The sequence below is a fragment of the Coccidioides posadasii genome, chromosome 1, assembly GCF_018416015.2.
Source record: "Coccidioides posadasii str. Silveira chromosome 1, complete sequence".
NCBI classification, from domain to species: Eukaryota; Fungi; Ascomycota; class Eurotiomycetes; order Onygenales; family Onygenaceae; genus Coccidioides; species Coccidioides posadasii.
The window spans coordinates 4606616-4628369 of record NC_089407.1 but is presented as its reverse complement, the minus strand read 5'-3'; the positions used below and the strand labels follow the sequence as shown (position 1 = coordinate 4628369).

Genomic DNA, 21754 nt, shown 5'->3' with positions numbered 1-21754 from the left:
GTAGAAATCAACGAGTACTCCGTACGTACGTACGGAAGAAATGGTTACTCGGCGTTGGAATAATAGTTAACTAGTTAACGTAATCCACAAGCGAGCGAAAGATTAAATTAAGGCATCTCAACTAACTAGAATTTAACCCGAAATATCTACACTCAACAACCCCTAAATAGATTAAATTACATTGCAATAGGACTACAGCTCCTTCTTCTTGTATGGCCTAAAATATGGCAGTTTGTACACCTTAGTGGTGCCTGCAAATATAATGCAGGCTCTGAGGCTGCAGACTCAGAGAGTTGAGCAACTGACTGTTCAACAGATTGAGCAGGTGGAATAGCAAGCTCAGTAATCTCTTCCCTAGTTAGATCTCCTTTACACTGAATTTGGTGCTTAGATCGTGTATGTTTTTGCTTCTCTTTCTCATTTGCAGCAAATATATCCTGATATTCATAATAGTGGTGTTGACCATTCCATATTCACAGGCCTTGATAATTTGGTCAAATCCTTTCATTAAGCTCTGGATGAGCTCTCAAGCCCCTGCCCCATAAGATTCTTGATCTTACCCACCTGCCTATGCAACTGCTGGGGATTGCCACTTGATGTTTGTAGGATCTAGGATGACTGGGAGTTGCTAGATTGGCTAGCTGAAGAAGTAGAGATTAGAGTTGAATATCCAGCTGCTGAAGAACCTTCCTATCCTCACATTTTGCTTGCTTGTAATTATAGTGTCTGGAATAGCAGCATTTGAGCTCCATATGATGTTTAATCAGATTTGACACCCAGTTCTTGCCAACACACAGGGGAGGAGAGGTAGAATCTTGTATGGTAAGAAGATGATTAGCCATATTCTCAACAAATGCCAGTCCAGGGGGGATTCCTTGTTTAGCTAGGTCTAAGATCCATTGAACTAGCTGATCCTCTTCAGACTCAGTCAATTTGGTTGAATTTGCACATAGACTGGTTCTTGCATATCTTTCTTTCACTCAATGATATAAGGTAGTATAAGGCACATTAAATAACCATGCAGCTTCAGCAATTGAGCTAATTTCTTGCTTTTTAAGAGTAGAAATAGCAAGTTCAATCCTGCCCTCTATTTCTATAGAGGATCTTGCATTTTTATTGCGAATTGGTGGCATTCTGACGCGTTGAAGTGGATGGTTGAGGAAGTTGAAAAAATATCTTTCGCTCGCTTGCAGATTTCGCTCGCTTGTGGATTACGTTACGCCAAAGGGGTGGATTACATAAGCTGCGACCAGGCTCACGGTTGAGATCCAGAGACTTTTTCCGCGACTTCGAGGTTTGCTGCCAGTCAACAAACCCCAATCGCGAACACTTCGCCCTCCATGTTGTCTGGTAGTCGCTACTGCCTGAGAAGCAGAGTAGTAGCAGTTGCCGACAAGCTCCCCGTCTCCGCCCATGAACCCTTACTTTTCCTCTATCCCCGTTTTTTTGCGTCACAATTCGAAGGCTCCCACGGGAAACCTTTGACCACACTCCCAGTCGATGCATTGAGGACCAAAAGGCGGCCGAAACTGCTGTGCAGGAGCCAGTTGAAAGATTTTCATTGCGATACGTCTGTGAGGCAGTCGTCTCAGCTTGCAGTCCATCAGCACGGGTCGGGATTTGGGAGCACCTCTTCCTCAGCAGAGGCGTCGGAGACCCGTAGCTCACGCGGAGTTACACCCACCAATCCGGTTACACGAGGCGCACCGGCAGGGAATGAGGAGGGAAAGCCATCGGCGAATACAAGTGGCTATTCTGCCAGGTATGTTAGTCGAAGGGGGTTGTCTTATAGATCCGGGCTTGTGGATAAATCCCAGTACCGCACGAAAGAGAGAAATACTTACTCTGAGAAGCCAATGATTATGTCCGAGGGAGCTGACAGTGCGAGTAGTGAGGAGGTATCGACGACAGCATCGCCGGTTGTAATAAGTCGCTACAAGTTCGGGCCTATCAAAACTCCTAAGCCTGAGATCGATATTGACCCCGAGTTAGCCCTCGCGAAACAGGCGGACCTACTTGCCCTTGCTGTCGAAGGAAATGGACCTCAGTCGAATGGCATCGAGACAAAAAGCGAGGATCGGACTGTTGGAAAAGACCTATTGCTACAATCATATCCTTCGGAGAACGGAAACGCGACCCAGCGCAAACATGTCTCTGGAAGGGTGCGGTCAGGTCAGTATGTTGGGCTACGACCCAAAACGCCAATGAGAGGGATGGGTGTCAGATTCGCGGCATTGGCTTCCCGAACACCAAATACGGATGCGCACACACCCAAATCTCGAGTTCCCGACAACGCTTTAGCAGACATAGACCCGACGTTTATGAGTGGAAAGAGCGCTGCTTCGGGGATGGCCCCTCTCCAAATCGATGATGCTGACAATGCGTCTCGCGGAAAGCATTCTACTGGGAAACGAGCGTATGGTTCGGAGTCGCCGCAATCGATACCTCCTGGTACATATTCCAGGACAACAACCCCATCTACTAGAGATCCTAGCACTCGAGGGTCAAAGACGTCGTCTCCGCAACTAGATTGGTTGGGAATTTCAAATCTACTAAAGGCGCGCGCTGTAGACAAGCCGTTTGATCCACAATATTTCAAGCTTTGTCAAGAGGTCGCGGATATGCTTTTTGCTTTATCAAAGGAGGCACCAGAGACTCCCTTTATGACATTTGAGAGTCAGAAAGTCATTGAATTGCCCGAGGAGGCCGTCGTTACATTGGGAGGGGACGATGTGGAAAATTCCTGGGATATCTCAGTGGTAAGCGGTTGCCGAGTCCATGTACTCCCCAGAAAGGAGGATGACTATGGACCTATGCGCAAAGTCCGCTTGCTAGGCTCACCGAAGGCAGTCGAGATGGGAGAGAAGCAGATAATGGCCGAACTGGGATACCCTGAAGGTTCCAAACGCTCGTCTCTTCCACCGTTTGTGCGCTTCACAGATAAGCCCAAAGCCCCACGCGTACGTTCAGTATGGTCTACCCGACGAATGAGAGCCGGTGTTGAAGGCCAGATTGAACGCACTCTGCGTAAACATGGTGTATGGATGCGGTCACCTTCGCTTCTCTTCGATCGTCCGAAGAAGACCATTGATCGGGTTGATGATATACCAATGCCAGAGTCTTGGACTATCCGAACCTTCGCAGACTATGTGGAGAGTATAACCACCTTCCGGCATACCAAGTCTCCACACAGAGTAATTTACGATAATGGAGACGTCCACGAGATCATCGTCAAAAACATTCTGCTTCGGCTTTGCCAGAACCCAGAGAACAGGAAATATTTTTCTGCTAGAACAATGACCCTTGTGATAGGCTATCTCCACCACCATAAATTCTTCGAGGATATTGGAACTTTATTTCCAGTTTTTTCGGACTTCTTCACTAGTCGAACATTCAGCACATTGTTACGATCTGCTGCTGCGAATTACAACATGAAGCTCTTTAAGACCTACGTCAACATCATGAAGAATCATCACATTCGTCCGAATGAATGGTGCTGGGTCGCTTTCATTCACTCCATAGGTAGTGAACAGTTTAAAGCACACTTCCTTGACGAAATCTACAACCGAGGAATACTGAAGCACCCAACCACCATCAGGCATGCAGTCAGCGCTACGATTCGTTATAAGTTCCGCGCTTCCTTGAAAAATGGAGAACGCACATCAGAGTTCTTGACAGGAATGGCGCGGAAATTCGGGGATAATTGGTTATCAACTCTGGCAGTCAATAAAATGATACTGGAAACTACCCTGACAAAAAACCTGGAAGCACGCAACGAAATATTTCGCTATTGTTTCGAGAAACAATTGAAGCTAAATACGAACACGTTGAATAACGTCCTTCTCTACTATGTTGATACGAAGCATGCCAGAGCCGGGGTGAATTTCTTTGCGAAGTTTGTTAAGCTGTACAGGCCAAAACTAAGCCTGATGACCTGGCAGCTCCTTTGGTTCTTGGCTGTTCGACGCCGGTCTTATGCACTCTGCCGAGTGATCTGGAGATACGCCTGTCTTCAAGGTTCAGCGACTGTTGGCATTGCGAAAACGGTCATGCGATCTCTTGCCCGGCCGTTGGAACCGGACCGAGAATTGACCATCGGGCAAAGGTGGTTCATAAACCTCGGAAAGATTGTGGTTGGAGTTCTTCCCGTTCCGAAGTTTTTAACGGAGAACAATAGACTCGAGGGGCAGTATCCATCAAATCCCAAAGTGGGAGTCGTGGAACATCTGTGTACAGACGCAGAAAACGGCCCGCCCATGGAGTGGCGCGAAGAGCTAGCGAAGATTTTGGTCGAGAGGGACCTGAAGTCTGGTTCGGCCCATATTCCTTCTATTCCCTTGCCAGATCTCTTGATGCGAGCGATTGACCGGGAGATCTTCTGGACGAGAGCCACTACGGATGTTCTTCTCCAGAGAAAAAAGACCATTCCTGTCCCTATCCAACCTAAGTTCTGGGTGAAAGACCGCGTATTACAAACGGAGGAGCAGCACCAGGAGGAAATAGAGGACGCCCTTGCGCGCTCGGGATTGGAAGATATGCTTAAGTCTGATGATGATTTTCCGGATCTGGAATTCAGGCATATGATCGTCGATTATGCTTATGACAAGGAGTCGCGCTATCCACCTGCTTAAAGAGTATATTTTTTACGACCTACAGAGTACTTAATGTGCGAAATCAGCGTGTCCGAATTGTAGTGTATATAACCTTTGGTCATAGGAGCACTTTATCTTATTGGGTTGGACGCTTGTGGGGTTTCCTATGTTTATCAGTATTGAATATACACTTGTTTGGCGCATTTATTTTGGCATGGATGGCGAAAAGCGTTTACTTTTGTATCAACAATATTAGGTATCATGTATGTATGTGTGTACATCAGGCACAACAGGCGCCGAGACTCAATCGTATGAGTTTGTGGTGAGCAGGCCGTGAAACTCCAGTGTCTCGTCGCCTGGTAGCATGTCTCTCAATGTTCGTTGTCAAATTATGGATATTGTGGGGTTGTGATATTGCTCAACCGGAAAAGCAAGCATTCAGTCCATATAATAGTACCTCGATGGAGTAAAATACTCCGTTCCCAAAACAAGCAATCGCATATGGTTACCCCTTTGAACATACATCCTAGACTTGGTATGTCCTACTGCCTCATGTCTCAAGGATTCGCCATACATTCGAAGAGCGAGGAAGAAAAGTCACTCCTTCGCTCGCTGTCTGTCGTTCTGTTCGGGCGAAAGGAGCCGACGATCCTTATCAGACAATATGCCTTGCGGGGTACTCACCATCCTCATGCAAGGGCAGCCCATCGTCGCCTCCGACTGCTGGATGCGGCGCATGCGGACAGCCGTACGTATCAAGCATGCTCACCCCTTCCTTCAAGTAAAGGACCAGTCGAAATGCAGAGTTGCCGTTGAGGTAGTATCTGTGTAGTTTTTTGCTGCGGAGGAAGCCAAGGCGCTCGTAGAGTTTCATGGCGGAAGTGTTTGTCGTTTCCGTTTCGAGAACGATCTACAGGGCGTCGTTAGTTTTGGTTAGGAGAACGAGCGAGCGGGTGGGCTCAGCCAATGACACTGGGGGAGGGAAAGGAAGAAAAGAAACAAAAAAAAAAAAAAAGAAAAGAAAAGACGGAAGTTTCTTGAGAAACGCACTTCGTCCGCATTCCGCTCGATCATGGCGTCGATGGCCATGCGGACTAATTTAGTCGCGATTCCTCTCCCGCGATATTCTTCTTGCACGGCGAGCATGGCGATGTATCCCCGTAATGGAACGCCGCGGTGAGGTTCGAGCTTGGACACCACGACTCCAATTAGGTTATCGTTCTGGTCCATCGCCTGGAATCATTTCATTATTGACAAAGTCACCGTTAGCTCCTCTTGCTTTCTCTCGGTGTGTATGGATTTTTTTTTTTTTTTTTTTCTTTTCTGGGGAACAAGTGCGCGGGTCTTCTCAGGACCAACCATGAAACAGAGATCTCCCCATTGGTAGAGAAAATATCGATAGACGTAGATGCTGTAGGGTTCGGAGAGATCTTTTGATATCAATTGCCGCATGGCGGGCACGTATTCATTCTCCTTTGCGCTGTCATACTGGATGTAGTGGAAACGCGGCGCCGCAGCGTCACGGGCAACCTCTTTGGCGGCGGAGGAAGGCGTAGGCTCGGCCATTGCGAGTCATGGAGCGGTGCGGAATGGAAGTCTTGGGTCAATTGAAGAGGCTTCTCATGAGAAGGGGCCCGTGTGGAGCTGGCTTTGCGAGGTCGGTTTCATAGTGGGTTGAGCAGAGCGTATTGTTGTTTGCTTGAATTGCAAATGGATGGATGGTTTTGGGCGCAAGTCGTGGTCGGGTTTTCTTTGGGTTTTGCCTGGAATGGGTGATGGTAATGTTATTAGTCACAAGGTCGTTGTACACGTTGCCTGCCGAGAGCCCTGGAGAACCTTAACGCTCACGCCAGGACCACCCCTAACCGCCCCTAGCCTTCAGGGGGAAGATCCATGCTCTTCAGGGTATGCCCGTCCCTAACACCGCTCCCTGGACCAGAGGATGGACTGGTCCAGAGCGCCGCCTGTGCACTTTCCCGGGTGCAAACTAACATTAGCACAACGCCGGTTAACTCCCGCGCGCCCGAGACTCCCCCGGGGTTGTGTCTTTTTGACCAAGCTTGGTCTCATTATCATGTTTCTCTCTCGCTTTCTCTTGAGATGGATGCCTGAGATTCGAAATCGGATATACATTAACACAACGTCAATTACCATTCCTATGCTTCTCATGATCATGCGTCGCGTGTGTGTCGTTGCAATCGACGTTGTACGGGGACTTGGGAGCTTCAAAGTTCAGCTCGGATTCCGAGTTTGCCCCTCCCCCGCAAGTTCTCGAATGGCGTGAGCCAGGGGCCTTTCACAGTTCGCAGCAAGATCCTTGACAGTACTATGGGAGATACAACTACTGATGCTGGACCCTCCGATGGGAGCGGGGTCGGTGACGCACCCAAGCTAAGCAAATAACCAGTCAACCAATCTCCAAGCACCGTGTCAAACTTCAAGAATTGAACCTGTTCCCAGCAAGACCTGGGATTGAGATGTCATTCTCGATGATTTCAAAATAGGTACAAATGCAAGTCCTGTCGCAAAACATACAGATACAAGCACTACTGTTTCGGAAAGTCACAGCGTCCGCCCGCGTTACTGAAAGGTGGTTTGAAAACAGCATTATATGTATTTCTCAAGATGTCCGGTCGCGGTTTACTCAGAAAATGCCTTCATTATACATTGAGTCAGGTTGCCTAGCTATGATTCAGAGATGGTAAACAGATCGGGCATTGAATGTCTCATGGCCAAGTGGGACAATTCTTGGGGATGGAGGTGAGGCGGTCTCCTGAGGAAGTAAAGTAACTATCTGCTTCAAGCTCTCCACAGCTGAGCATGCACACTCACCAGGGATTCTTGCAGACCTATTTAAAGAGATATCAGTAGGAACAGCATTGCCATTCAACTCTTTTAAGGTAGGTAACTCCGGGTTTTGAAGATAATCACTTTGATCGACTTCCAGCAATGGCCTAGCTCAGACGAATTTTCGCTATTAGGGCTCTGCTGTATCTGGGCTCAGGCACTCAAGAAATAAGTTGATTTTCCAGAGAATCTAGATGACTCGACGCGTAACAGCAACAGATATTATTTGAATATTACTGAGAGTTGGAGATTGACAAGGGATACAGTGTTACCATGAGCAAGGTGGCGTTCCGTTCTGTCACTCTCAAATCAGTGTAGGGGTGAGGACAATGAGGATGAAGACAGAGCAGCAAGCCTCTTGCGCTAACTAGTTAACTCGGAAGGGGAGCATCCAGATTCCCCAATAGTTACACAACTAGCAAAGGATAGCTATCAAACAATTCCCAGTAGCCACCTATACACTCTGCTATGCCGCCATGATGGATACTTCACAGCTCCACATATGCGTTTGTCCGGAGTGACTGGCAATTTACATGGCTCTACCTAGATGCCGAGGGCCAGAAAGTAACTCCTTGCCCCGCGCCGTTGCTCTCCACATTATGGATCGTGGGTCGACGACCAGAAGCGTGGAATTCCGGGGATTTGTTTCGCGAATACTCTGTCCTCCGTACCTAGGCTATAAATATCATCCAGCCGTGCGCCCGCCACCGAACTTGTAGTCATCATTACTGGCGCTTTTCCGTGTCGGGAGGCAAGTTCAAACTTCACGTCTATAAGGTCCAATTGGGGTACATAATCGAAACAAAGTCCATTTTCAAGCCCGCGAATAGGTTGGTAGAGTAGGAGAATTACTTATACTTTGAAAAAAAAAAAAAATGGCGGCCAAAGGTACCATGAAGGCGGTCGTATTCAAGGGCCCCTACAAGGTCGAGTTGGAGGACCGACCTATCCCGCAGATTCAAAGCCCAAAGGATATCATTGTTAAGGTCACATACACAGCGCTTTGCGGCAGGTACGTCGGATGCATTTCGTATTCCTGGTTTATCCGTTCAAACTCGCAATTTGAGCGGTTAAAATCATGCATGAAATATGCTAACCCGGTTCAGTGAGCTTCATGTCTTCCGTGGCCACCAGCCGTCTGGGGCGGGATTCATCATGGGCCACGAGTACACTGGCATTGTGACAGAAGTCGGAAGTGATGTCAAGACGGTGAAACCAGGAGACAAGATTGTTAGCCCATTTACGTCGTCATGGTAGGTGGAGTCCACGCTACAATCAAAAAAAAAAAAAAAAAAGAAACGGGAGAGCAGGATCCTAACACGAACAATGTCCATCTAGCGGAGAGTGTTTTTACTGTAAACGAGGATTCTCTTCGCGCTGCGAACAGAGTCAGTTACTGGGGTCGGCGACGTTAGATGGTGGCCAGGCTGAATATGTAAGTTCAATCAGGTTAATATCTTGATAAGAAAAAAGCTATCACCAGGACTTGCACTGACGATACTCCTGCAGGTTCGAATGCCAAATGCTGATGGCACCGTAATGAAAGCACCAGAGGGAATCAACGACCATGCTTTGGTTCTGATGGCCGATATCTTCCCCACAGGGTATTTCGCAGCGAGCAACGCATTCAAGGAGTTTACCAAGGAGCAAATTTCGGAGCTGACGGTCGTCTTGATCGGTTGCGGCCCGGTCGGCCTCTGCGCTCTTATAAATGCAGAGGACTATAAGCCCAAGCACCTTCTCGCAGTTGACTCCATCCCATCACGGCTTGAACTGGCCAGGTCGCTGGGCGCGGAACCATGGAATTATCAAACTGATCGGGAGGGATTGGACAAGCGGGTAAAGGAGCTGACAGACGGTCGTGGTGCTGATGTGGTTATCGAAGTTGTCGGGTTGAGTCCCGCCCTCAAGATGGGCTTTGAGTTGCTCCGGCCTTGGGGGACGATCAGTAGCGTCGGAGTCCATAACGGAGAGGTATGTGCTCAGGATCAATTGATTTGATTGGAGGCTAACAAAGCCACGATAGATCCCATGGACCGGAAATCAAGCCTATGGAAAGAACTTGAAGGTGCAGATGGGTCGATGTCCAGTGAGATCGATCTTCCCACAGGCTCTCGATATGCTGAAGAAGAAGCAGCACCTGCTCGGGTGAGTAACAGCAACTAAAAAAAGAGAAAAAGAAAAGGAAAAAGAAAAAGAAAAAGAATATATATATATATGGCTAACGCAGCTGGACGACAGGTTTATGGCCGACAAAATCATGCCGCTGAGCCAGGCAGTTGAAGGGTATGGAATCTTCGACAAAATGCAGGTTCAAAAGGTCATTTTCGACGCCAGTCAATAGACTGAAATCGTGTACTCAAGCTGACCACCTTCAAAGCCTCCGGGAGGGCCTTTTGTTACCACTATCGGAAATGGAAATAACAGATGATATATATTATACCAGTTATGGCAATGATAACGTATTTTTTAACAATCGAACTCCTAAGTCCTGGCAGTTGATACCATAGAAATGGTGTGTCCACAGCACATTGTCTCAACAGTTAGACCCAAGGTTTGAATATCAACCCATAACTGCTATCACCACGCTTCACCGGAGCAGCATGTAGATGCCGGACTGAAAGGGCAGCATCTCAAAGGGGGACCAGAGGGATGCGGCCACCCAAGAACAAAGAAAAACAGTCATTGATCAGACAGAGATGGATGAAGATGGGTGCTGGCATTGCGACGGGGAACCGCAGCCAAGCAACAGGTGAACTCCTGGCTGGAGGGCGACGCGGTTCCCGTTGGCTCCTGAGGACAAGCGCTGTATCAGGCTCAAACCAACGCCCGGCGCCAGGTTCGTGAGAGTTTGCCGCAGCTTCGGCCGCCACAGCAAGACGCACACGACACAGTGAATCATTACATTACAATACAGCTGAGTATTAGTCATCCACAGTGGTTGGCAAGCTGTGATTGGGTGATACTTATGAAAGCGGCTTTGTTAGCGGCTCAAACAGGCTCCTGCAGCCAATAGAAATTCATGGCTTTTGCTGGAAGGTTTGCTGTGGTGGGCTTCCATTTCGGTAACAAAACACAGCTTGGTGTTTGGTGATGACTTCCTTCACAAAAGCACCAAACGGGACTTTCGCTCACCTCGCCTTCTTCTTCACACACCCTTCTTCATCCCACCTCCTCGCACGTTTTGCCCTCCCCCCCCCCCCCTTCGAATCCTCCCTTCTCGTCTTCTTCTTCCTCCTGCATCTCCTCCGGCTTCTCTTCCACGCTTCGCTCCGCTCTTCTCTCCCTCCTCTGACTCTCGCCTCTTTTTCGTCCCTGTGGCCACAAATTCCATCGTGCTTCACCGACTCCTTCGCCGCGAATCCTTCATATCTATCACTTCTTTCTTCTCCCGCTCATCCACCCCGGGGGCACACACGGCCTCCACCGCTTCTCTTCTCACTACCAACCGCGTAAACCTCCTCCTCTGGTTGTTTGACTGTGCGTCTTTTTTTTGTCGATTCCTACTTTACTTGAATGTATAGAACTGATGTTCCCAAAGACAGGCAACCTTCCATCCACCTTTTCTTCAACATCCAAAAATAGCAAAACCCTTATCTCCCGGACCCCTGTCCCCTTTGAACCTTCTCGCATACTCCAAAATACACCTCTGTCCTCCTAAAAATGTCTGCGACTGAACAGCAACAAGCTACTGGCGCCCCCGGCCACGAAGAGGGTCTCAGCGAATCTTTCAATCGCGTCAACCTGAGCGAACAAGGGGAAGATATCACTCCCAAGACCGAAGAAGAATATGCCCAGTCCATGTTGACCCTCCGGGCAATCGTCTCGACCAAGGAAGCTGGTGTCATTATCGGCAAGGCCGGCAAGAACGTCGCTGATCTGAGAGATGAAACCGGTGTCAAGGCTGGCGTCAGCAAGGTCGTCCAGGGCGTGCACGATCGGGTGTTAACCGTCACAGGGCCCCTTCAGGGAACCGCTAAGGCCTACGGAATGGTCGCCAAGAGTTTGCTTGAGGGTGCGCCCCAGATGGGCATGGGTGGAATCATCCAGAACAACGGCACTCATCGTAAGGCGCTCCACACACTTCACTGTCTTCCATTACTCCCGTGCACTGACACTTGAATTTTGCTTAGCTGTTCGCCTTCTCATCTCCCACAACCAGATGGGAACTATCATTGGCCGAAACGGCCTGAAAATCAAATGCATTCAAGATGCTTCTGGAGTTCGCATGGTCGCCCAGAAAGAGATGCTCCCGCAGTCGACCGAACGAATCGTTGAAGTCCAAGGAACCCCAGAGGGTATCGAAAAGGCTGTCTGGGAAATCGGCAAGTGTCTCATCGATGACTGGCAGCGTGGAACGGGAACTGTTCTCTACAACCCCGCTGTTCGAGCCAACGTTGGCGGCGCGTCGATGAACAGCGCGTTCGTTGGACCAAACCCTAATACTTATAGCGGACGTCCTTACAATCGCACCGGCAATGGAGCTGACTTCAGCGACCATCCCGGCACTTATAACAGACGACACAATTCAGATGCACCAAATCGTGGCATTCCCCTCGTAACCGAAGATGGTGAGGAGGTCCAGACCCAAAACATCAGCATTCCTTCTGATATGGTCGGATGCATTATTGGAAGAGGCGGCAGCAAAATTAGCGAGATTCGACGGAGCTCTGGTGCACGAATCTCTATCGCGAAGGCTGCGCATGATGAAACGGGCGAACGTATGTTTACCATCATGGGAAGCGCTCAAGCCAATGAAAAAGCACTCTATCTTCTTTACGAAAACCTCGAAGCTGAGAAGATGCGACGCAGCCAGCAGCCCCAGGAGTGAGGACGTTCTTGCATCTCCGACTTCTAATAAACGGAGCCATGGAAACTCTGGAATAGCGATCTTCAGTCGAGCGTTTATCACCATGTGTGCGAGCCGTCGAACCGATTCAAGTACCACATCCACACACGATCTACGGTCTACGATCCCCTCATATGTCGTGGTATCCGCGGCTTAAAGATGCTCATTTTTGTACGTGGAACGCGTTGTCTTTCATATCATTAGTGACTGCCCGTTTGACGGGATTAATACCGATTTCACGTTCCTCACACCAACTCGCTTTCCGTCGTCCTCTCCCTTAGGCCTCCGCTCGTCTTACCACAATCGGCCGCCGATATCATATATCTGACGCTCATTCCTCTCTTCACATTTCTTCGCCCGAGTTTCTCTTTATCACGATGCATCTCTTATCCCCCACCCAACCCAAAAAAAAAAAAGTCCGTCTCATTATCCTGCCCTTTCACCCACATTTATTTGGGGACCTCCCGTCGACCCTTTGACCTGTTACAGCTTTATCTCACTTTATCCGTTATAATATGTCATTATCCCCCTTCTCCGAATCCTTGTAGCCCTTCTCATACTGGCCGGTACTTGGTCGGTATTCCCTATCCAGCTATTACTCGAACTATCTTCCATTCCTTTCCCAAATGCATCACGCGTTCCGTACCCTGCAAACCTATTCCACATTGACTCCTGAGCTCCTGACGTACCGGTTGGTGAAAGCCGGTAGGAATGATGGACTATGTGGATATTGTCGAAAAGTCCACAAACTTGAAAATTGTCTCAAATCCTTTTATCCTTCTACGGCCGTTGCATATGATATTCTAGCCACACATTTGAATAGCTCTTAAGAATGGAACGGGTCGGCCTCGGGGCTTTATGTGATCATCGAGACGTGTCCTCGTACCTGTACACATTAAACCAGCATATTATTATTTCCGAGGTGTAAGAAGCACGGTTTACTTCCCCAAACCATATATAATAGAGCGCAACGGCGAGCGTAATATGTTAGAAAAGGAGGTCTGGCACTGTCGCGTCCCAGTCAAGATCATCAAGCCAGCTCAGGAATTTCTCACTTGTAAATTGATCGTCGATACCGATACCGATTTCCGGCGCTTCGGGTGCTAGCAGCGGTTGGGCCTGTTCGGGGTTGTCACAGACTTGCTGTTGACGGCTTTGTTCACCCTCAGCACGGGTCGGATCTCGTCTTTCGTTGGCATCACCGGGAGCAGCGCCAGTGCCAGAAGCAATGTTGGCTTGCGACGTGCTTCGCGCACGGTCCACCTGATCCAGGAGCCGCAGTTGCGATTCTTGGCGTCGCTGTGGGTGTTCCTGCTCCTCCTCCTGCTGCTGCGGGCCGCTCGGCTGATAGTTCAGCGCGTCATCAAGCAATTTGCTCAGGACTTTGGTGATTTCCACGCAGACGCGGGTGGTAGGGTTGATCGGGAGAGCGGCGGTTTCAAACCAGGAGATTATCATGCCGAGGTCGCGGATTATTTGGGAGCGGGGAGGGGTGGATGAGGGCCAGGGGACGGCGGAGAGGGTGGATTGGTAGAGTTCGGTGGCGAGAACTCCGGCGGCGGGGAGGCCGTAGAAGAGGAACTGGAGACAGGTTGAGGTGGTGAGTATGGGCATACGTATATAAACGGTGGTTTACTTTCTTTCTTTTTTTTTTTTTTTTTTTTTTTTTTTTCCCTTCCTTTGGTTGGTGGTGAAGGGGGTGAGGGGGGGGGAATGCCGGGGACGTACGATCCAGGAGAAGTTTGTTTGGGTTTCTGTGGGTTGTTCGGGCTGTTTGAGGAGGTGGAGGACGGTGGTGAGAAGTTGCATGGAGGTGTTGAGGAGGGAGGAGGCTGCGGCGATGTTCTGCTGGCAGAGTATGCGTTGGATGTGGAAGAGACTGTGGAGATACTCGAGGTAGATGACGAGCATCGCAATACAGGAAACGGGACGGAAGGTTTTCCAGCAGTTCGCGTCGTATCGGAACTGGATAGGAATGCTGGCCCAGATATTCTGGCATTCTTGGTAGTTTTTGCTGGGTATATGATTAGTCTTATTCTTTCTCATCATAGTTGTCAAGAAGGGGGGGAGGTTGTACTAGAGAACTTCTACAGAATTATCCGTCTTCCGCCCGAGCGACAGTTCGAGGATCTTTTCTCTTTGGGCGGATATCATATACCGTATTCTTATGACGCTTGCTGAGCGAAACTTCCCGTTCTGCGTCTTGTCCGGGTTCCACCCGTCAGCGTCGAGCTTCTCAACGGCGGCATTTAGCTCTTCTCCATTCAGCATCAAAGTCTCGTCATCCAGATCCAATGGAATGGTGTTGTCGCAGTACAGATGTTGAATTCGCGGAGGTCTTCCCAAAAATGTAGCAAGATTCTTGTCCGAGCGGTATGCTGCTGCGAATATTCTCTTGCGAGTCTGAGAGAGGAAGAACGGGATCCCAGGCCCGGGAGGTTGGTGACGGTGATAACCCATTGCAAACATGTCAGATATCAGGGTACCAAAGCCTCTATACACGATATGGCCTAAAATTGTGGGTTAGCATGGCACAAAAGGATTGGAGGGTCTGACAGGATTCATACTTCTCTCATCAAGGACCATAGAAATGAGCACGCAATGGGTATATTCAAGCCATATCATAACGTCGTTGAGCTTTTCGTGCTGTCGAGATATTTCAATTGCATCATTACTCGCAGCCACCATCTGCGCGGCGAACGACGACCTGCTGAGTTCGTTCCCGTCGTCAAAGCGAATGGCCAAGTTGGTAGCGGGCGATGTCAATCCACTGATCGCACCCAACCCAGCCATGGCGAAAATAACCCCTATAAACTCCCATCTGAGATTTTCGCCAGTGAATGAGTGGCAGAACTCTTCCGCGGTTGTCTCCGTCGACAGCTGAAGCGGCTTCGCCGTGTTTTGGCTGATCCTTCGATACAGGTTTCTCTGTTTGGGGTTGGATGTTTCCTCATTCTCCATATATCTCCGCGTGAAGCGGAGGGAGTTCAGAATCAAAGGCGCTGGAATGATGGTGAACAATCCCCAATCGTAGTAGTTCTCTATGAGCCTGTCATACAGGTCGAAGGCAGAAAGCAGCCTAAAAAGTTGGGACTGGAGGGACAGATGCCTATTCTGCCAGCGGACCAGTTCCGGTGGGATAGGCTGAATGGCAATATTGGACAGCTGGGGAACAGTGTCATGAAACACTGAAAGGAAGCTGGTGGACCCAAGGTAGGCACTTTGGTCTGTCGCCAGACCACATTCAAGATTCGTGGGAGAGATGGCCGAAGCCACAGTGGGTGATTTTGTCCTGCGGGCAGGCTTTTTCCGCTTATTCGGCCTCTCCTGGGAGTCTTCACTTCCAGGACTCGGTTTCACCCGTTTGGTCAACGGCGCCGGGTGATAATAGCACTAAGCGATGGTCACGGTCGAAGTTCGAGGACCGGGGCCCTGGGGAATGCTTACCTTGGATACTATGCCGCGGCTCTCGCATCTTTGACAGATCGGAGTCGTGTGGTCGCATTTGACCTTGGAGATCCGACATGGCTCGCATGAATGCGGCTTACCGTTGCGCCGAAGCATCAACGTTGTCGGACTTGCGACGGACCCCATTGGTGAGAGACACACGGTCAAACACGATACAAATTCCACTAAAACGGCAAAATATTCGCGAAGGCAGAAAAAAAAAAATAAAAATAAAAAATTATTACATATCGAAGACGGCCGCCCTTTCATTTGTATTGGGCGCCTGCTGGTTAAGCCGGCTTCACCATTAAATGACTTGCCTCAGATGTTGGCTGGGACAAAAGCCAAGCCGTTCACCAGCTGAAGCTAACCTCTTCAGCGTCCCCTGGTCCATGGATTGGGGGCAGGAAAGGCCTGGTACGCACATGGAGCGTTCCACGGGAGTAAAAAGATCATGGATTTGAAGATACTCTACACCTCCAAAGATAAAAAGTATGCATTATATTCTCCGATAGCAGAATGTGTAACTAATCATACAGTACATTTGAAAAAAAAAAAAAAAAAAAAAAAAAAAACATCTCGTGCAAGCTGTCTTGAGGCACTGCGGAGGTTGAGGCTCGCTCGGCATCGTCAATCAGCAGCTTAATTTAGTTAGCTAGTTAGTGGCTTGGCGAGGATTGCTCGAGATGGGCTGAAACATTGTCGCAACGACGCTCGATCCAGACATGTTGTGTCTTGTTATCGACCGAAAAAAGCGTTTTTCGTGTCGTTGCTATGAGTGGATGGAGCGTCCTTACCATCAGTATAACATGGGAGCCCTGATGCGTCTTACTCGAAATGGGGCATCCTCAGGGCTCTCAACTTCAAAGTTCACCATCAACTCATACTTGGGTACGTCTGTCATCGCGGCCATCGACGGCAGCACAAAACGTTCAAGCAGGTACGCGCAATAGTCGCCGCCCGTCAAGTCGTCCTTGAGAAACGAAACACGCACATCTCGGAGACGAGGAAACCTGGCGAACGACCTCACGACCTCGGCCCAAGTGCGCTCGTCGAATACCTCCTCGAGGCCGTCACACTGCAGGGAGCAAGTGATCGCGAAGCGGATGTCGATCCAGATGGAGCGAACGGAGTCCAGGCGTTGGGAAGGGACACCCATAAATATCCTATTCATGTCTACCGGGGTGAAGGCCTTGAATATAGCGTCCGAATAGAACACCTCGATAGCTTCGGTGTAGCTGTTAGCTCGTCATGGTGTTAGCATGGCATCGTCAAGCGAAACAGCGTGAGATGAGCTTCTTTCTCTTACATCTGCCGGCAGGTCTGAAGCAACGCTATGGGGATGATGTCCGCCCATTGTATCCGCCGCGGGACATGCTGCTGTTGGGAGGCATGGCTACTGTGCTGATGCCCTCCCGCATGCCAGTCCACGGATCTCACAAGAAAGGGCCTCTTCACGGCTCTCCCACCAAAGGCGTATGAATATATCTGTCTGCGTATCTCCAACGGAAGCGTGAAGAAGATCGACTCGGTCTGCGGTTGATACCTTTGCTGTTGCTGCTGCTGCTGCTTTTTCCGGTGATATATGGGAAGCGGCCTGCTCTCTGGCGGAGGCAGTGTCAGCGGGTGCCTCAGCTTGTGGCTCTTGACGGTACTCTTCCAGCGTCGACAGTAGTTCTTGAGCGCTCCATAGAGCGAAAGGTAGGATAATGCATCTTTGAGGATGTTGTGCATGTTTTCCCGTGGGTTTGTCGTCCATTCTTCGCGGCGACTCCCGCCCTCTTCGATGCCCTGCTGGGATTCACAGCAATCACGTGATGCATGCTCTGCTCTAGTAACAACAGTAACTACTACATAAATACCTCGCACAGCCACGGCCGGGGGCAGCGAACAACCTGTGAGCAAAATCCCAGCTCCAGCTGCAACGATCGCCAACGAAATCAGAGTTCCTGGATCCAAACGTGTCGCTGCGCCCGTTCGAACCCGAACTCCCACCGACTGCCCACAGCTTGACGTCTGCACCCTTTTTCTCCTTTTCCCTTTTTGCTTTTTTTTTTTCTTTTCTTTTCCCTTTTTTGGCGCCATGGCCTCGCGTCAGAACGATCTCCTGAACTGGAGGTGGGAAGATCTGATATGCTTCGCCGGGAACGGCGACAACATTGAACAGATACAATTGCCGCCTCAGATGGAAGAGGCAGCAGTCCACACCTCTTTTGACCCTTCTTCCGCCAATCCACCCTTTACACCCCATCAAACATATTCACAAGCAAAGCATTTCCCCAGAAACTCAGTGATGGAGCCGATTGACCCGGCTGGCATCCCGGATTTTACACCGGATATGATACCAATGGTCTCCGGTCTCGATCTTGTCAATCATTGGGTCCAGCAGCAGCAGCAGCAGTGGTCTGAGGATTTCTTCGTCGGTGAAGACCTGGACACAGAGCCCCTGCTGGCGAAAAAGAAATTGTCTAATGCTCACGGTCTTCTAGCATCCGAGTCAAGCAGGTCAATACATGAAAACCTTGTGCGGGAACCCAACATTCCTCCCTACAAAGACCCAGTCTATGAAGCGCAGATGGCACTTTTGGGAAGCCATCAACGGAACGCGCCCGAAGGAATCACGGCCAACAGCCAAGCTCTAATCCATTCCCTTTTGAACACATGCGAGCATCAGGTGCCCCAGCATTCGCTGTTCAATGATGATATCTTCAAAGTAACCTGCGAGAAATTACAGGGTGAAAACGGTGCCAGAGTCATCCAGGATGTGAGCCGCCTCATCGTTCCTTCGGCGGAAACCCTTGCCACGTTTGGCGAAACTGGCTTGGATTTTCTCATCGAGGGCGTCAATCAACGCTGGTACAGCTGCGAGCCGTTCTACGGCCCGCCTCCCCAACCGCATTATTCCGTTGGGTTTAAACGGTCTTCCTTCACCGAGGAGCAAATAGTGAAGCTTCTACCATACATCGGTGATTGGGATTGCACGTCTCACTTCCTTGGATCCTTCAGCATGTTCTTCCCATCATTCACAGCTGAAGTCAAGTGTGGCAGCGAGGGCCTTGATGTCGCCGACAGACGCAATTTGCACAGCGCGACGATTTCACTGAGAGGGGTGACACAACTTTTTAAGCAGGTAGGGCGCGCCGCGGAGGTCAACCGAGAGATTTTGGCCTTTTCAATATCACATGACCATAAATTCGTGCGGATTTATGGTCACTACCCTGTGTTTAAGGATGGCATTGCTACTTTCTGGCGTCATTCTATTCATGAATTCTCCATCACTGCCTTGGATGGCAGAGATAAATGGACAGCCTTTCATTTTACTCGAAATCTTTACAGCATATTCATGCCTATGCACTTTAAACGGATATGCTCAGCAGTTGACCAGCTTTGGGGTGGTCTATCATTGAATCTCGACCAGCCTTTCTTTCCACTGAATATGAATGACAGGCAAAAAAACTTTACCCTAACAGACGATGATCCTTCAACAGCTACAGCTACATGTCGACCGCCTGGTATGCAGGGCGAAAGCGACAGCGAAGGAACCTGCACTGTGACAGGGGACCCTACCTCAACAACCACATCAACCAGTGAATATCCTGTACATGGTGGAAATAACGGCCAAACAAACTTCATTGTGCCAGATGTCCTTGATCCGGCGGCGTTGCCTGCTTATGAGATACCTGGTACAGAGTATTGGAGGTTTCCCGGTCTCTAAGGCAAGGCCCAAACCCCCCCCCCCCCAAGGAAACATTTGCTATTGGTAGGAGAATGATGAAATACCCTTCCCCAAGGGCCGAACGCCCAAAGTGAACATGAAATCAAGCAAGCCGAATGCACATCTAGTACGGTTCGTGGCAACAACAATGTTTGAGCCGAAAGTTTTTAAGATGGATATGTATGTATGTACAGTACTAATATCGTGTCACAGTGCCTTCACCCTATGGCCCGTCAGCCTTTTTTTATTGTTTCAAAGATTTCAAGGAAAGCCTGAGGGTCTTCCGCGCCTCCGATTTCATATTTTCCCTGAATGGTGAAATTTGGCACTCCAGATACGAATGACCTCTGAGCATCCTGCACTTCTTTGTCGACCTCTGGGCCTCCCTGGTCGCTTTCCAGCCAAGCTTTGACCTCGGCTTCGCCCAGCCCTGCCTTTACAGCCGCTTTTGTTAGCGTGTCGTGAGAGGTGATGTCCCCTTCGTTCTCAAAATACGCAGCAAACAACTCCTCGACCACACGCGTCTGCGTATCTTCTCCCCTTGTCTTTGCCAGTTGTATGAGCCGATGAGAATCCCGTGTGTTGCCTGTCCGCCCTCCGAACTTGAAGTTGATACCCTCAGCCTGCCCCACCTGCTCGAGGCGAGACTGCATCATCCGGGTCCGTTCGGGTCCGAACCGCTGGTGGTAATACGCCTGTTTGTCAATGCCGGACTTGGGTGAGTTCGGATTGAGGTAGAACGGAAACCAGGAGATTGAGAAGGTGTCGTTGGATTCTGGATGGGCCGCGCGGTACAGCTTGATGGCCTTTTCAAGCCTCTTTTTGCCAACATAGCACCACTGCAAGACATTTGGTAATAAGTACATTAGTTTAGTTAGAAGCGGGATGTAGAATCACAAATTCTGCGGGGGGGCGCACGCATACCGGGCAAACGGTGTCTGATACGATTTTGATGCTGAAGTTAGTCATTGTAGCTCACTCTCTCGCTCTCAACCAACCAGCAATTCCCTTTGTCTTCTCCGCCGTTTGAATAAATACGAGCAAGTTTGCAGGATTGCAGGTCCTTTTTCAAGCTCAGCTTGGTTCTCATCGCTGTGATGAGATTGCTTACCAATCCAGAGCTCTCTCTTCCCCACTTCCACAACCCCACGATCGCCACCAAGCGCGAGTTTGGGTGCCGGCGGACTTAAACGCGGAATTTAAACCTTTTTGTCCGACCCAGTTCCTGAAATCTAGTTCTACCATGCGGCCAAAAATGAAAGCTTGGTTAAAACCATGTGCTAGTCTTAAAATCCAAATCTATACCTGAGTGGTAGAATAGACAGACAAATATGGGTTTGGGAGTGAATTTAGTTAGAATTCCATCATCCAGGCTACTACATCAACATCAACATCAACCGCTATGGTTTCGGGAAAAAAAAAAAAGAAAAAAGGAAAGGAAAAGAAAAGCAAGATAACTACTCAATCTGCGACTAATAGTAATAAGGCATGATAGCCTTCTCATCCAGGACAGACTGTAATAGTGAGACCCATTTTCCCCATTTTACGAGCAGTATGATGCCCCTTTGTCCTGACCACCAAAATCCAATCCGGGGTAATTCAACTGGGCTTTACCATACGGGTCTCTTGCTGGTAAGCTGCTCCATAGCGTTTTCTCCACGCCTGTCCGTGATTATGGCAATAGGCGACTATGTGATGACAGTTCGCGTGTGAGCTGCGTTGGGTGGAGATTGAAGCCGTTAGCTAGATTTCATGGTTTCACGATGAAAATATGGGCCCATATAACTCACAGTCCCGTTTATGATTAAACTAGAAAAGCGCTGCAATGACCGGCTTTGCATCCTTCGCATAAATGCTCATTGTGCGGACCTTTGCTTCTGCCAAAGGCCCTCGGCATCTCCATATGTATTCCAGACCATTTTTTGAGACGGTATGCAACTCTTTCCGCATATGATCCATCTAAGCGGGGCCTACTAAGAGAGTTGCAGCTCTTGCAGCGCTGATGATATACCCTCGCATTGTATTTTGCTCCAGGGTACATTCGGATGGTGATGGGAATTTTCTTGCTCGACCATCCCTTCGAGCTGCATTTGGGGTTGTGGCATGTAAATCGACCCATGATATGCGAATCGTATTCCTTAGAGCAGCCTTGAGGGTTATCGCCTTCACGGAAGTCGAAATAAAGGTTTTCTTCTTCCAATAGGCATGAGACATCATCGTGAAGTGATGGATACATGGACCATTTTTTTGGAGGCATGTCGTGTGCGGCCGGGAAAGGAACCAGAAACAGTGAATAGGACCAGC

At 49.3% G+C, this 21754-nt stretch overlaps 8 protein-coding genes across 8 annotated transcripts; 4 read left to right on the top strand and 4 right to left on the bottom strand.

The window, feature by feature from the left end:
- Nucleotides 1-1314: 1314 nt before the first annotated feature.
- Nucleotides 1315-4631, top strand: D8B26_001285 (uncharacterized protein; the record flags this gene model as incomplete). Its single annotated transcript, XM_003065301.2, has 2 exons — nt 1315-1762; nt 1892-4631. Exons 1-2 carry the CDS (start codon nt 1341-1343, stop codon nt 4629-4631), a joined length of 3162 nt encoding a protein of 1053 aa, XP_003065347.2. The 5' UTR covers nt 1315-1340.
- Nucleotides 4632-5247: 616 nt separating this feature from the next.
- Nucleotides 5248-6242, bottom strand: MAK3 (N-alpha-acetyltransferase mak3; the record flags this gene model as incomplete). The annotated part of the gene is made up of 3 exons (XM_003065300.2): nt 5952-6242; nt 5643-5825; nt 5248-5502 (listed from the first exon to the last, which is right to left on the bottom strand). Exons 1-3 carry the CDS (start codon nt 6156-6158, stop codon nt 5248-5250), a joined length of 645 nt encoding a protein of 214 aa, XP_003065346.2. The 5' UTR covers nt 6159-6242.
- Nucleotides 6243-8169: 1927 nt separating this feature from the next.
- D8B26_001283 (uncharacterized protein) lies at nt 8170-9887 on the top strand. The gene is made up of 6 exons (XM_003065299.2): nt 8170-8451; nt 8546-8692; nt 8778-8874; nt 8949-9413; nt 9466-9587; nt 9681-9887. Exons 1-6 carry the CDS (start codon nt 8315-8317, stop codon nt 9781-9783), a joined length of 1071 nt encoding a protein of 356 aa, XP_003065345.1. The 5' UTR covers nt 8170-8314; the 3' UTR covers nt 9784-9887.
- Nucleotides 9888-10588: 701 nt separating this feature from the next.
- Nucleotides 10589-13248, top strand: HEK2 (RNA binding protein, heterogenous nuclear RNP-K like protein). The gene is made up of 3 exons (XM_003065298.2): nt 10589-10919; nt 10981-11505; nt 11573-13248. The coding sequence occupies exons 2-3, from the start codon at nt 11103-11105 to the stop codon at nt 12268-12270; spliced, it is 1101 nt and encodes a 366-aa protein (XP_003065344.1). The 5' UTR covers nt 10589-10919; nt 10981-11102; the 3' UTR covers nt 12271-13248.
- A 27-nt stretch (nt 13249-13275) lies between these two features.
- On the bottom strand, nt 13276-15931 carry D8B26_001281 (uncharacterized protein; the record flags this gene model as incomplete). Its single annotated transcript, XM_003065297.2, has 5 exons — nt 15736-15931; nt 14856-15681; nt 14366-14798; nt 14017-14302; nt 13276-13869 (listed from the first exon to the last, which is right to left on the bottom strand). The coding sequence occupies exons 1-5, from the start codon at nt 15880-15882 to the stop codon at nt 13276-13278; spliced, it is 2286 nt and encodes a 761-aa protein (XP_003065343.1). The 5' UTR covers nt 15883-15931.
- A 547-nt stretch (nt 15932-16478) lies between these two features.
- D8B26_001280 (uncharacterized protein) lies at nt 16479-17480 on the bottom strand. The gene is made up of 2 exons (XM_003065296.2): nt 17045-17480; nt 16479-16973 (listed from the first exon to the last, which is right to left on the bottom strand). The coding sequence occupies exons 1-2, from the start codon at nt 17467-17469 to the stop codon at nt 16535-16537; spliced, it is 864 nt and encodes a 287-aa protein (XP_003065342.1). The 5' UTR covers nt 17470-17480; the 3' UTR covers nt 16479-16534.
- Nucleotides 17481-17810: 330 nt separating this feature from the next.
- Nucleotides 17811-19450, top strand: D8B26_001279 (uncharacterized protein; the record flags this gene model as incomplete). The annotated part of the gene is made up of 1 exon (XM_003065295.2): nt 17811-19450. Exon 1 carries the CDS (start codon nt 17819-17821, stop codon nt 19448-19450), a length of 1632 nt encoding a protein of 543 aa, XP_003065341.2. The 5' UTR covers nt 17811-17818.
- Nucleotides 19451-19586: 136 nt separating this feature from the next.
- D8B26_001278 (uncharacterized protein) lies at nt 19587-20507 on the bottom strand. The gene is made up of 2 exons (XM_003065294.2): nt 20375-20507; nt 19587-20289 (listed from the first exon to the last, which is right to left on the bottom strand). The coding sequence occupies exons 1-2, from the start codon at nt 20417-20419 to the stop codon at nt 19684-19686; spliced, it is 651 nt and encodes a 216-aa protein (XP_003065340.2). The 5' UTR covers nt 20420-20507; the 3' UTR covers nt 19587-19683.
- Nucleotides 20508-21754: the final 1247 nt, after the last annotated feature.